The sequence below is a fragment of the Linepithema humile genome, chromosome 6 (assembly GCF_040581485.1).
Source record: "Linepithema humile isolate Giens D197 chromosome 6, Lhum_UNIL_v1.0, whole genome shotgun sequence".
In the NCBI taxonomy this organism is placed as follows: Eukaryota; Metazoa; Arthropoda; class Insecta; order Hymenoptera; family Formicidae; genus Linepithema; species Linepithema humile.
This window is the reverse complement of record NC_090133.1, coordinates 519155-534055: the sequence shown is the minus strand read 5'-3', so window position 1 is coordinate 534055 and position 14901 is coordinate 519155. Positions and strand designations below refer to the sequence as shown.

General features: G+C 40.0%; 1 protein-coding gene across 4 annotated transcripts in view; it reads right to left on the bottom strand.

The window, feature by feature from the left end:
- LOC105673228 (probable WRKY transcription factor protein 1) overlaps positions 1 to 14901 on the bottom strand; it is a 31234-nt gene that overhangs the window by 1137 nt on the left and 15196 nt on the right. For 2 of the 4 annotated variants that reach the window (XM_012368715.2, XM_012368717.2), the window contains exons 2-4: positions 2180 to 2572; positions 1258 to 1946; positions 8 to 1115 (exon numbers count right to left, since the gene is read on the bottom strand). In XM_012368715.2, the coding sequence (XP_012224138.2) occupies positions 8 to 1115; positions 1258 to 1946; positions 2180 to 2572 (2190 nt within the window). Of the gene's footprint in view, positions 1 to 7; positions 1116 to 1257; positions 1947 to 2179; positions 2573 to 4302; positions 4473 to 6239; positions 6655 to 14901 lie in introns of those variants that run through there. The other 2 variants (XM_012368719.2, XM_067357354.1) reach the window with 2 other exon arrangements.

Here is a 14901-nt window from a genome sequence, read left to right as displayed (position 1 = left end):
ATCTTACTTGTTCGAGCTCGGCGTGGCGCTCCTTCGAGCGATTCCGGTCCTTCGTCTGCTCCTCAGGATCGCCGATCTTAAACTCCTCAAAATGCCGGACGATGTTCGTCACTCTAGCCGCGTTCTTCGCCTGGTCCGGCTCCTTCTGTCTCGACTGGAAGGACGAACGCACGTGATTGAACCTGTTCTTCCAAAATCCACCCTCTTTCGTTTCTCTCGTCGACCCTCTCGTTAAATTCCTGACCGAATTCTTCGTCTCCTCTAAATTCAAGCTCCTCACCGCCCTCGACGGCGAAGAGGATACCAGTCCTAGAATGCTTCTTTTCGCAGGATCTGTGCTTCCCGAGTCCTGCTGTTTCTTTTCATCGATTAAGAACGACGGACTGGGTATTTTCTTTAGGATCAACGTGTTGTTGCGAAATTGCGGCTTTGGCGGTAGCGCCGGCGGCGTCCTGGGCGGCGTTGGCGACGCCATCGTCGGCGTCACTTCCGGCAACGATTCTATGTCCTCGTAATCCAGGTTCCTGGCAATAGTCAGTCCCCTCGCAGACATCTGCAAGCAGGTCTTCTCCTCGATTCTTTCCATTTTTAACGGAGGATTGCTTGTCTGAGATTTCACAGGGGACTTGTTCGTTTCCTCGATGTCAATTTTAGGTTCGATAATAATCAGAGGAATCGCCTTGGAGCCCTTGGAGTCGTCTTCCGGCTCCTTCTGGACGATTCTCATGCCAAACTCGTCCTCGGACGCACTGGTTTCGTTCTCCACGGGCTCCTCCTCCCTCGGTGAGTCCTTGTCTACTGCGGACTCTTCTGAGTTTCCCCTCTCCATCTCGGAACCCACTGACTCGATGTCGGACAACCTTGCAGCCTGGAAACGCACGATTCTGCCGCGATGTTTAAAATGGCGCGGTACCGATAGCACCGGGCTCTCTTCCTCCTCCATATCCTGCAGAAGGATCTGATTCACGCATTCCAACACGGAGTTATGATTGCTGTTGGGTCGGTAGCTGTGCCGGAATGACACGTCCTCATTCAGTCGGTCCTCATCGGGATCACTGTACCAGTTGCCGCTGGTGTCCTCCACTGTCAGCTCCGGTGTCGTAATTTTCGTTTCACTGCAAAGAAAAAAAAGAATCGTTGAAACGACGAGAAAACAAAAGAATGATAAGAAAATAAGAGGAAAAATAAAAAGTATAATACGAATGATGAATAATTTAACTAAAGTTCTGACGGTGAAAAAAGATTGTTGCAACGTACATATTGTTATTATTGCTATAATCATCCTCCGTTCTTGACAGCTGCTGCAGGTTTTTCTCGTTCGTCTCGTTGCGAGCGTTCACGTAAATCGGTTCCTCTCTATTCTTTTGATTATTTGTCCTCGTGTCTTGCTCTTCATCTTCCGAGACGAAGTTACAATCCATTCCGTCATCCTTGCTGTCCGTCCTCACAATGCTCGGAACCTCGATTATCTTACAGTCTTTCGACAACAATTTTTGATCCTTCGCCCTTTGAAAAGACGTCCTTCTTTTTGCCGTCGTTGTCACTCCACCCTTCTTCATCGCATCCTCCTTGTCCTCGTTCGAAATCATCGTCGTCTCGTTCTCGCTGTCGGTCACCGTGGTCGGCGTGCACCTGCTCGAGCATTTGTTCAAAGTCGAACCCGGCGACACGTCCGTGCTCTCGCCCTCGCAGAAGCCCTCCGTGCTGAGCAACGACGGACTGCCTTCCGTCGTCGTCGTGATGATGGATGCGTCCGTATTCTCGCTGCTGGTTAGACTCGCCTTCGAGATATCGCTACCGGCGAAGCTGTGCGTCTTTTTCACGCTGTTACGATTCAACACGTCGTCTACTAGAATACCGGATGACGCCGGATTCAGCCGCGTGATTATTTCGCACTTTAAACTCGCGATATCCTTGCTGATACCGCTTTCGCGTAGTGTTTTTCTCTGAAAGGAAGAATTGAATGAAGGGAATTTTAAGAAACAAATAAATAAGGAGAGTGAATCGAGAAAATTTCACTCGCAAATATTTTACATTAGTTTCGTAGCTTCGCTTCTTTTTAACAAATTTATAATAGAATTTGATATAAAATTCTATTTATAATTTTGCGTATTGCGTGCTATTACAGAAAATTAATATTAGATTAATTAATTAATTTTACGTAATATTCTCAAATTACTTGTAAACTGCCCAAGTTTTGCAGGTTCTTGTCGACGTTGGCGTTAACCTCGACATCGACAGGCTGAGTTGTACGATCGCGTTTGCACTTGATATAGTTCTTCGTGTATCGTCTAAGCATAGCGATCTCCAGTTGCTGATTCCGGATGACGTTGTCCTTCTCGCAGAGCATTTGTCTAATCGATTTTTGCTCCTTCCTAAGTCCTGCCTCCACGTGCAACAGCGCTCGTAATACACGCGACAGATGCTGATTCTGCAGGATTAGCTCGGACTCGTGGCCGGCAGCACGGTAATCCAACTCCTTCACCAGCTCTCGACATCTCTTCGTGGCGGATTTCAGGGCATCCTGAGTGCGCGCCAGTTCCTGCTTGAGCGTCCGGACTTCGATTTCCATCTTGAGCATCAGAAAATTTTAACGGAATTAAATATTTTGCGAGTACGCGTAAAGAAAAAAATGGGTATAAAATAAAATTTTAATTTTATGCCAGCTTGAGATTAATGAAACCGAGATGTATCTCACGTACTAGTTTCTAAAAACCAAAAAAAGAGGGACGATAAAATTAATATATCGAGAGATTGAATTTATTAAATGAATAAAAAACAAATTTCTTTAAAAATTTTTAGTAACCTCGCTCTTCTTCTTTTTCTCTGTCTTTTTGCTTTTCTACGTCGCTTTTGGGATAAACGACTCGTGTTACACAATGCAGATCGCGCGGACGAGATATTTATCATGCATGCGAGCGCCGCATGCACACAAGCCGCAGGATAAATGCCGTCAACGTCTGTGCGAAATCGTGGAACAATACTGGCTGCAACCTTGCTTCTAGCGCGCGAAAGATAAAAAACGGATTCAAGAAAGAAAGACGTCCGCGTTCGTTCGTTCGTTCCAGATGCAGGGGGACAAGACCGGATCGGCTCACAGGACCGGAAGGACCTGACGGAGAACCGGTAAGTCACGGTTCGCGCGACGGAACGATGGCAGCAGTAAGAAAGACGCCATCCATTGTTAGGTAAACACTTTTCAACTTAACGCGTTGACTGCTCAAGGGTGAGCGGAACATTTACATTCCAGGTCATATCTGATGATGCATAGCGAGTCCCATTATTCTTGCAGCGTCAGTTAATGAGGTTATTCGACGAATTTCGCAACGATCCGAAATGACGTTTCAATAAAAGATTTACAGGTGAATTCGAATTTCAAAGTATTAGTGCAAAGAATTGAGAATCGAAAAGTTACATTCGAAAATCCTATTTCAAAATTTTAGACTTACTTGCAGTTTCATTGATCGTTCTCGATGATTTATGATTTAAGTTTCTACGCGCGGCAAATTATTTTTCCGTAAAAAAAGACTGCGAAGCGACGCTGTGCAGCGATGTTACTTGACAAAAATTCATATCTAATTCACAAAGTTAAGTAAATTAAAACTTAAAAATATTATTTAAAAAAGAGTTTAGAGTCCAAAATTTATATTTAAAATTTATATTTAAATTATTTCAACTTTTTTTTTGTTGTAATTTTCAACGTACGAGAAAAATTCTCCGGGGATTTACGACAGCAGATTTTCGTTTCCGCGTGAGAGAACTTGTTTTCCGAAAAAGAAAATTGCAAAACCCTTGAGCTTACTATTAATCGATTTAATGCCAAGTGATCTAACGGCGATGCGGCTAAAAGGCAATCACATGTGGATTATTCGCGATCTAGTACACTATATTGCGCGCTCCTTTCCCGTTTTTATGGGATTACAAATACGATATATCGACTGGAACATAACGAGGCATCCTTTCTCCAGCAGAGATAACTCGCCAACGTTCAGCGTCTTTGAATCGATAAACCGCATCTGCAGCTAATTAAATCGCAAGATACTAATCGCGTTATCTCGAGGAATGAAACCGTATCTCCGCAATTAATAAATGAGCACACAATTTTTAGACGATCAAAGTCGTCTTGTGGGATGTTCGATGCTCGATCTAAAAACTTTTTTTATTGATGTAAAATTATTGATTTTGGTACATAGATCTTTATGATTATTCGAGATTAATCATGGGACATGACATAACAATCTTTCTATCTCGCATTCTTCGTGCAACGCATAGAAGCGAAACAATCACGTGGGTCTGAAATACCTTTGTTCGCCGAAGGGGAACGCTAACGGAAGGATTTGCGCGACGGATCCTTTCGTGAAATTCTTGAGGAGCTCGCACGGACCGGCCGATTACAAGGTTACCGAATCATCAGACGGGTGTTTCGCAGGTCGCTAGCGTTGGCCATAAATTATACGCCCCTTCCAGACAGACGCTCGGTGCTACAAGAATCCCCCGTGAAACAGTTTTAAAAATATGCGTAAACTATGGTAGAAATGATAAAAAAAAAAACAAATAGTGACTCGAGAAAAAAATGATTATTTTTATATTAAAATTCTGCGGTTTTCAATTTAACGCATGACTCATGTGTATCCAAATAATTTTAAATTTGAAGTAAACTAAATAAGCAGTTAAGAACATGCTTAATTGTATGTCAAATAATAAGACATAAAATAAATTTTCAAATTCATCACGCTACTTATAGGAAATAATAAAATCTATTTCAGAAACGAAACAAAATTTTGATGTCGGAAATAAAATATCGTAGAATAACTCTATAAGCACAAACTTGGAATAATTGTTTCTCAATTAGAAATTTAACTTCAACAATCAAAATATCATCGCCGTATTTCTGACAATATTATTGTTCAACATCGGTCAACAATCGGCCGTGACGCTCGATGATAGAGTGTCAGCCGCGATAATGACCGTGAAAAGTCATCGCAATTGCTGACGCAAGAAAGTACCTTGGAAGTGCCACGAATAGAAAGAACACGGCAGAAGGATAAGTATGACACAATACTCGAACTCGTTTTATTTTTCAATGTCGTACAGCCGGGAGGGAAGGTAAGATCTCATAAGGATAGGCTCTTTTAACGGCATCCTTTTCACGCCCACGATCGATTGCAGCGCAAGTTTCGAATTTACGTGCGGCGAGAACTCGCGTGTTGAAAAAGTGTGCTGCGCGACTTTCTCCGAGCAACGGTTTTTTTCGGTCCACGGTTGCATCGATGCCACGATTGGAGGTCAAGCGACTCGATTCGACTCGACTCGAGACACACTCGGGCATCGGTACAGTTATCCGCCTTTGTATCCCGCTGCAATCGAGGCGAGATCTCGCCTCGATCTCGACCGGTCGGCATCGACCGTTTGACTCCGGCGTTGCTTAGTGTCCGGCGCAGCTTTAGACTCGCGATTGAGTGATAAATCGGGTTGCTAAAGAGAAGATTGATAAGGAAGATAATCGACGTATCGCGTGCTTGCAACGCTCGAAGAGACGAGCGTTTCGACGCGAGTGACGTCACTTGGCTCCGCGGTACACGTTCCGCACTGTCCGATGAATGGGGAACGCACTTTCTCCGATACGTACACACATGCACGTTACATACCGCCACGAACTGCATTTGTGCACGCTGCAACAGCTGCACGCGTACGCGACGATGCAGTGCACACTCGCACTGTTTTGCTCGCAAACCGGCACCATATGCAATTCCGCTGCCGTTTCAGTCTCCGACTCAATGTGCGAGCGCGACTTGCGGAACGTCGGTACAAAGACACAGGTCAGGTATCGTCGCCGAACAGTTCCTTTTGTCAACGACGCGTCAACGGTACACTTTGGACGATAGATTCCTCACGAAACTTATTCCCATAATTTCTCATTTCCATCATAATTATTGATTATAAATTAAATTAATAATCACATTCAATTCCTTTTAAATCAGTATTTTAAAAAGAATATTTTTCCATGTAAATTAATTATTATTAAAGAAAAATGAAAATGTGTGCGTTTGTTGCAAAATTTTTGATAATTTATAAGCTTAAAATCATCTCAATTTTTTAAATCAGTGAGAAATGGAAGCAAGTAGATTAAGTGAATCGTTTCCAAATCGATCCACTCTAATATGTATTTTAGAAATGCACTTTTATCTTTTAACGTTCTTTTAATATTCTTCGCAAGATCAATCGTTGTGAGCTTTTACCTTTGGAATATCTCCTCGCTTATCTTCGCGTTATTCCAAGACGATCCCAATGCACGTGAAATTTACGGAGAGTTTTACATCCTTCCTTGATGACGTGCATCGCAACGGCGCGGCCGAATTTTACCTGTCGCATGCCTCGCGTAGCATTCCGCGCGCTCTCGGAGTCTGGATCTTCGCTCGGTCGTTTCTCGCAGCCCGATGGCTCACGACTAGCTTATCAAGGCGAGTTTGTTCAAACTTTTCATTTTTCACAAGTTAACACAGATGGAAAGGAGGAACTTGAGAACATTCGCAATATTTGCGACGATGACGCTTCGGCGCTGCGAAAAAAGGCATTCACAGGAACTTGAAATGAATGCAGAAGGCAGGTAACACACAAGCTTAGACTACGGACCGACTCCGACTGCTCGACGAACACTCGATTCGCTGCCAGTCGAGCCGCCAGCGACCGGTGGAAGGGAGCGCGTTGCCATCCAGACTCGGATTTTCAAAATTCTAACTAGATTTCTTCGCGAGACTAAGTATAGCTAAAAATAATTAAAACGCGAAAGAGGACAAGTTTATCTGTCAGATCACTGAACTTGGAATTAACTTTTTTCAAGGTACAAATATTTTTCTCAGCACTTTTCGATTTTCCGAAGATGTGCAATCTTAACGAAAAACGAACACGATTCAAAGTTGCATAAAAGATATTTTATTAAATTAACAATACTGTTATTATAAATAAATAATACGGACAGAAACTATAGCTACCATTTTTTCGTTGCAAAAAAAATTATATTTAAATAAAAAATGCAACAGAACAAATTTGACAAGATTAAAGTGTGTAATCAGAAATTATGAGAACAAGTCAGAGTAAATCATAAAAAGCATAAAAATTAAATTGCAAAAATACATTATAAAATAAATTGTGTGTGAGAATAAATTACATAAATTATAAAAAATTATAGTTCGCTGCGCGAACACTTTCTTTCCGCATTAAAAACTGAACACATTCTACTGAAACGAGAAATTAGTCGTTAATTGACAAGTTCAGCCCTGGGCCAGGTCGGCAGGCAAGGAGAAGGAAGAAGGTAAGAAAAGCAGGTACAAAACGAAGGAGAGAAAGAGATGCAAAGTCTACCACTGGATGTACGTGTGCGCGTGTGCGTACCTGCGTGCGTACGTCTGTACGTGGTCGGGCCATCGCGCCCAGATGGAAACAGGTAGGACCACTGTGATGGGACCGCTGTGAGTGAAACGCATCCTTTCTTAGGTAAAGCGCGAAATTCTGCTCGCGATTCGGTCAGCTGACTTGAATTTAATACTTTGCATTCTGCGTTTCAAAATATTATTCGGTGTTTTAAAAAGATATTCGGCAAAATCAGATCTATAGAATTGGATCTATAAGATTCAATCACAGCGTGAGATTTTAACGAGTTTTAAGAGCTCATTTTTCGTATCTGCGTTGTCGAAAGATTCAGATTTGCATAATATTTCTAAACTCGTAAATTTCTCAATTTGTAATTTTTTCTGCAAATTTCTTATGACTTTATCTCATAAAACTGTTTCTACATTTGATTGCAATAACTTAATTTCTTCTACAATGCAAAAATAGTAGCAATAATTGTGCGTCCGTCCGCATTATTCACATATAATGATAGTGTTATCATAAAATCATAAAATATCTTTTACACAAATTTCGTAAACGAGTTAGAATACCAATGTAAAATTCTTCAAAGATTTTTGCCATCCAAGATAATTAAAAATTATTACTCCGATTTTAGAAGGAATGTATCTTGAAAATTTGTATCGAGAAGAGTCCCAAAGAGATCGAGAGTATCTTAAATAAAAAAGCAATGGGATTTTGTGTGTATATTGCGCGGTTATCAACCTCGTTAGCGACACATTGGCTATCGTCGTCGGGAAAAAGTTATCGGTATCAAGTAATCGTTCTTGATCTTGCCTTCGATAATGCCGCAAGATCGCGGCTGATCGCGCAACCATGCACACGCGGGAATGGCGACTGTCCTAGAAAACGAGATTCTACAGGTCGGCGCCTAGGTGTTCCAGTAGCAGCGGTTGTGCAATTGCCGCCTAACGACTTCGTCGAGACTTCGCGACTCTCCCTCGCGCACTCGCTTTTTACGGGAAACTACCTTCGGGCACAGTCAGCTAGAAGAGATATAAGCTGCGACAGCTAATCGGAAGTCCGCATTGCTGATTGGAAAATAGAAAAGAACGCAAGACTAGCGATTTCTCAACAAGAGAAAGGAAAAACATTTAAAATTTGTTTTTGCTTAATATCATCCTCTGATCTTTGTTGTATTTAAGATAAATAAAATTTTCGTATAATATATATAATAATTTTTCAATTCCCAAACAGGCTTTTTCGCACTCTAGAACGAAATACCCTTTTCACACTAAATCCCCATAATTCCAGCTATCTTTATAGCGCCTTATATTGATCTATAATTCTGCTTTTTCACGTTGCGAAATGTATGGCGGTTTCCTTTCGGAACACGACAAAGTAAATCCCTCCTGATAGCACTTCATCGATTTATTAACTCGGTTACCTTAGAAACTCGCTTCGTCGGTGGATAACTGATACCTAGGTGACGCGCATGCTAACATAATACATCGGCACAATTAGTACTCACAGCTAAACGTAGGTGATAAACCAAAGTATAAAATATAAAATGTCCCAAGCAAGCGATATTTAATCAAATTGGTCTGGAAACGAGTAAAAATTTTTTCCATTTTTCAGCATTTTAGTCGCAAAACCCAACAAAGTTTAAAAACTCTAAAGAATAAAATAAAATTTAATTCATAGTGAATGTTCGAGTCTTGAAAATCAATAATTCGCCTCGAATCAACGGGAATTTCTGGATGAATTCGACCGCGAAGCAATTGAGCTTGATTTACATAATTCGTTTTGATCTTTAGTTTAGCAACGCATCGAAGGCTACGCATTGACGTAAATCGTGGAACGATGATCATCAATCGCTTATAGGTATCGCTCTATTTAATCGATTTTAAATACGTTTAGATACGTCGTTCCGTCATTCCATTTAAAATCGAGCTGACACGACGACGACGTTTCGCGTCGTCGCCAATGATGTTCACTGTCGATGATATCCGGCTCGCATGCCGAAAGGAAATGTGTTGCGCCGACTGTCCCCTTTCGCGTTATCACAGCTACGTGATAACGATAACGGGCAAAGGTGAACACCTGAATTTTGCGATTGATCGCGCCCGTATGTGCGTTCCTCGAAATCGTGACAAAGAGCACTATTGATCGAGTATCTTCGGTATTAAGATCGTCCTACTTTGATAAAAAGAAAATTCTTTTACGGCGCGGTCGGCAAAAATTAGAATCTTGAACAGAAAAACTGTAAGAAAAATGTAACTTGTAAAATCATACATTATATATATGATATTTTACAAAAATAAAATAAAAAGAAATGGATACTCGTTCATATAAAAGTATTCAAAAATACAAAAATAGGAACAAAATAATGACAGATTGAAATTGAAACCAAAACAGATATAATAGAAATGTCTCAGCCGTTACTTAGATTTACTCTTCAATTTAAAAAATACATAATATTTATTAAATTTTATAATAAATAATAAATTCTATATATCGAATAATATCACGGACAATTATAAGTGATTTTGAGACGCCACGATTTTCTCCTCAAAACTTGATTGATTCGTGGAAAAAAACAGAGGCTAAGCATTACGTAGCGATGCAACGCGCAAATGTGTATTATTCTGCGATAAACGCAAGAAGAATCCCGGAAAAAACGGATATTGTGTTATTACCGTCGTTAATAAATACTTGTTATCTGCCAGCTGGCCGAGTGACCGCAAAATTCCGGTTTTACGTGAATATGAACGTCCTGTCGGATGATTACATCACTCCTTATCACAGTGTCTCATGGCTTATTCTTATCGTGTTTCGTATGCGCGATTCTTTCGCAGTAGATCTTGTAAAACAATTTGCATAAAAACACATGTAATTTCGTGTAAAAATAAAAATTTATACTCAGTTGTTCACTTTTGTAAATTTTTAGAACATTTAACACTCTTCAAAAATGTCACGAATTTAATTTGACTAAAAACTGAAATTAAATTAAATTTTGCTAAAACTTTAAAAGAGATTTACTGACAGTTACAAAGCTTATCTCATCGTTTCAACGACGTTTCGAATAATAAGAAAAATACCATTGATAAATGCAATGAAATAAATTGATCATACCAGGTTTTTTTAGCGAATAATCAAATGCCAATTTCGCAGCTGGAATGCCGCAACCCGATGAAACTTGTGAACGATATTTAATTACTTATTATCTTCATTAGTTTTTGCAGCGGATCGTAAACAAGATTTATGACAGAGTATGACAGAGGCATAAATATTCCTGATCTACAAGTAGGAATCTAGTACCGATGTCATCGAGATATTAACGCTTATAGCTCAAGATACACGATTAATATTAATAAATACTCAAACAATTTTCCTCATTATTCAAAACTATTTAAATTTCCTAAAAATTCCTAATTATTCAAATTCTTTGTGTCAATATGTTATCTTTAATATTATGTAGATATCATTAGTCTAAACAAAATTTGATTAACTTTGCATGACGAGGAAAATTTTGATTATCTAAATAAATATTCTGAATTAAATAAAACAATAAATTTGTTGAGTTAAATAAAGAACTACGTTGCAGCAGCTCGAGATACGGGTACATATGCGTTTGACGCACATCTGTTACGCATAAGGCAGGTGTGCAATGAAGATGTACAGATCGTTTTACATACAGCCAGAACATGTCAACGTCTCAATTTCTCCATTTCTCGCCTCATCAAATATATCTTACATAAATTGTTTTTGAAGAAAATAAATTTAATGCCTCTCTTTATTTAGAATAGCAAACATTATCAAACTTCTAATCAATGCGGAATAATAACAGATGAGAACCACTGACTGCTCGTTCGAACCTTCACTGCCACGTAAAACAATGCCGTGTGTGTATCGCACAGAATGACATATGGCAGCCAGTTGCAAAGAACATGAAAAACGCAAAGGGATCGATACTTGGTCGAGATAAGAGATCGGTGTGTTAAACATGGCTCGTTGTTAAACATGAACGTGACATCTACTTCCCTCAAGCGAACGTGTAAACTAAATAAAATTCGAAAGCGATGACATTTTGCGTTATGATTTATTGCACGTCTATGTAACTTTTTGATAACAAGATAAAAAAGGCATCAAGTGCACGCGTTCGTCGAAAAAGCTGTTGTACTTTTATATCTGCAAAAAAAATAATATTAAAAGCTTGAAATTATATTTGATTCAATAAAATACTTTACTCGGGATTTTAAATGCTCGAGACATTTCTGGGACACCGTACATATGACAGATTCCTCCGCGGAGAAAATTATTCCTCTCGCCGAATCCGATGAACAGTTTTTCGTATTGCTCACGGAAAAACAATTCCGAAAATCGCAATAGAATGCAACGGTAATGTGCAATGTGCTGAAAAAAGCGCGATAAAGTTGTCGCCACCAAATAATGATCGTGTCGCCATTATCTTATCAGTGTGGAATTCCTCTACCTTTTTGAAACCGACAGCTACTGCATCGACGAAAGTGGAACGCATTTCGGGCGCGCTTCATCATACGGTTCAGTTGTATCTCCGAGGAAGAATGTTCGCGTGCATTTTTTACAAAGTGACTGTCGCTTTGAAGTCCGTTCTTCTGCGATAATTTCTTCGGCGAAAGACGTTATCAAAAGTGGCTGAAGAGAAGCCATTTCAAAGCTTCGACGTACACAGAATGAGGGCTTTTCTAGCGATCTGACAAAGTTATTTTCGTCTAGCTGTCAGCGTTTAATATCGAGCAAAAGCAGAATTCAGCGGACCTTATAAATCTTGCAAACAAAAAACTCGTTCATATTTACAGCGAGTTGACAATTCGATAGTGTTCGCTAGTCAGTCAGACGATAAAATTACAGGACTTTCGCTCCATATCGGTCGGACAGAGAAAACTGACTGGTCTCTTATCGCATGCTCTATCGCCCGCATTCCGCTCTAATTGTTGCCAACACTCTCCTCTCATCCGTCGATGTTATATTCATCGATCGATTAGAAACGATCACGTCAAATTTTTTTTTCTGCTATATCAAAATAGTCTTCTTATACTGTTAGCTTAATATTTCCTATGCACTTATACACCACATATACAGCGGCTTAAACATGTGCGTGCTTAAGTGTACCGATCCATTAAAGGAACTAATCGATTTCACTTACGACTCGACCAACAACTACGAATAGACTCGTCACGTATCGACGGATGCAATTATGTCAATAACGACAGCTAAGAAATATGGCTCCAATCCACGACGGAAGTTAAACGATGCCTTAGTCATTGTTCCATTATCTCGTCCTCTTCTCCTTCGATGATCCTTTCCTTTCCTTTACAAGTCTCGAGCCACGTAACTGGCTCGCGCTGGTGTTGCAAATGTTATTACGATCATGCATGCGTGCATTACTATCATTCATGGCAGAAGGCAGCTTCCTCGTGCCGTTCGTATATAACGCGCAACTTCTTTTTCAAGCTCTAGAAACGCGTTTCACTCCAGCGAAATGCGAGCCATGTGACTGAAGAGAAAATAACGACGAATCTAATTGACATTTTAATCACGCAAGATCGTAATAATGTATTATTAAAATGGTTATGATTAAACTTTCCGCCTTCAATCATTATAATTAAAAAAAAGACTTTCGTGTTTCTATATTTCATTTTAATTAATATAATAAAAATTATGATATCACAAGACACCTATTTTTTCACTACAGTCTGAGAATTTAAATCTAATTCGCTAACAAAAAGTAGTAATATTCATTATTAAAATATATCCTTCTGGATCTCTTATGCGAAGAATAATCGTAAATGCAAAACTGGAATGTGTAGTGCCGGCAAGAGGCCATTCTTTGGAGAACGCATTATCCCGCAACTCTTGAAAGAGTTAAACCCGCGAGTTACGATAACTCGCGCTTCTTTCTCCACGCGAAGTACCGCAATGTCTACTTACAGACAGCGAGACAATGGACAGATATTATACGAGAGGAAAGAGCTGCAACTTGGGATAAGAGGAGAAAGAGAAGAATCTCAGGAAGAGACTACGCGCGCGATTCAGCCTCTGGCTGTCCATTAGATCGAACGTGTATGATAGCTTGGCTGCGATTGTTGCGCTCGGCGTCACGCAAAAATTCGCGCATTCGCGGGGGTGGATGATGATCGTGCGTACCGGTAATCGATCCCGCATCTTTTTGCAATTCAAAAACGCTGACGGAAAGACCAAGACGTTGAAGAGGTGGCAGAGAGAGAGAGAGAGATACGGGATTCATCAAGACGTAGACTGTAAAGGGCAATGAACGTCTATACGTGATCTGCTGAAAATGCACAATATGGCTCAAACGAGAACTTGACATGAATAAATCTCTCTATGTGTCATGCGAAATATATAAAGGGTCCGATGACAATAGACCTTAATTTTATCGATCAATTCTGCAACCAATTTAGAAGCGTCGATCTTTCCTTAATATTATATAACAATTAATCATAATTTCCTAATCAACATTTTTTAATAATAAAATAAACAACTGTTCTTATAATTAATATTAAATATAGAAACACCAAATTATTTTCTTCAATTATAATTATCGAAAATCTCTTTTTTCATATGATTAAATAATTAAGAATAATTTTCTCGTGGCGCATATATTTCACATCTTTGTTTCGCCTTGTCAACCTTTTAAAACGTTTTACATTCTCGGTGTAGATCGAATGACATCGATCTTTCTAATCGAGACTGTTAAAATTTGTTCCTTGGATTTGTTGCGTTCGACTGATTGTGAAATCTTATAATTCTCACCTAGCACGCACACGTCGCGAGTCTGCTCACATTTGTTCGCTCGTTTCTTTTCCTCACGCGAGTAAATAGTCGGCCTTGAACTCTCTCGCGACCTTGAGCGATGACCAGGTCTCATCGATCATCGAGACGCAGGATACTCGCGAGAGAAGCCCAGACAAATTACTTAATTGATATCCAGCTGATTCGAGACAGTCGAGTTCGCGAACGCATCGCGAGGTCCATTAAGACAAATTTGCACGCTTCCCGCTCGATACGTGAATAGTCCGTAGCGAAAAAAAAGAAGCGAATCGGATAATCGGCTTGATCCAATGAAATTTCCGAGTCGTAGAAAAAGTTAACCGCAGTCTCATCTTCCTCGCGAGAAATCTGTCATTAAAATTTGATCCTGTTACACAGTAGAACACCTTGTATATTACAAGATGCTACGCGCGCGCGGAGTGCTTTATAATTATGTCATTATTCACAGATTATTGAGTATTGTGGATAATTGCGGTTTTCAAACAGGATTGTGAAGTCTCGTGAATTCGTTTTTGCGATTTTTTACAAGCTACATCAGGTGGTAGTTTACCCCCGCATTAATACAGGTTTGAACAAAAACTTATTCCATTCGCTTTACAGTGTTTATTCTTGTTGCCGATTCACTTTCACTTTTGCTTTTGTTTTTCCGCAGCTTCTGATGCGCCTAGACAAAAAACTCGTTCGCCCGACGCGTCCACACGGCGCGATCATCAAGCCTCG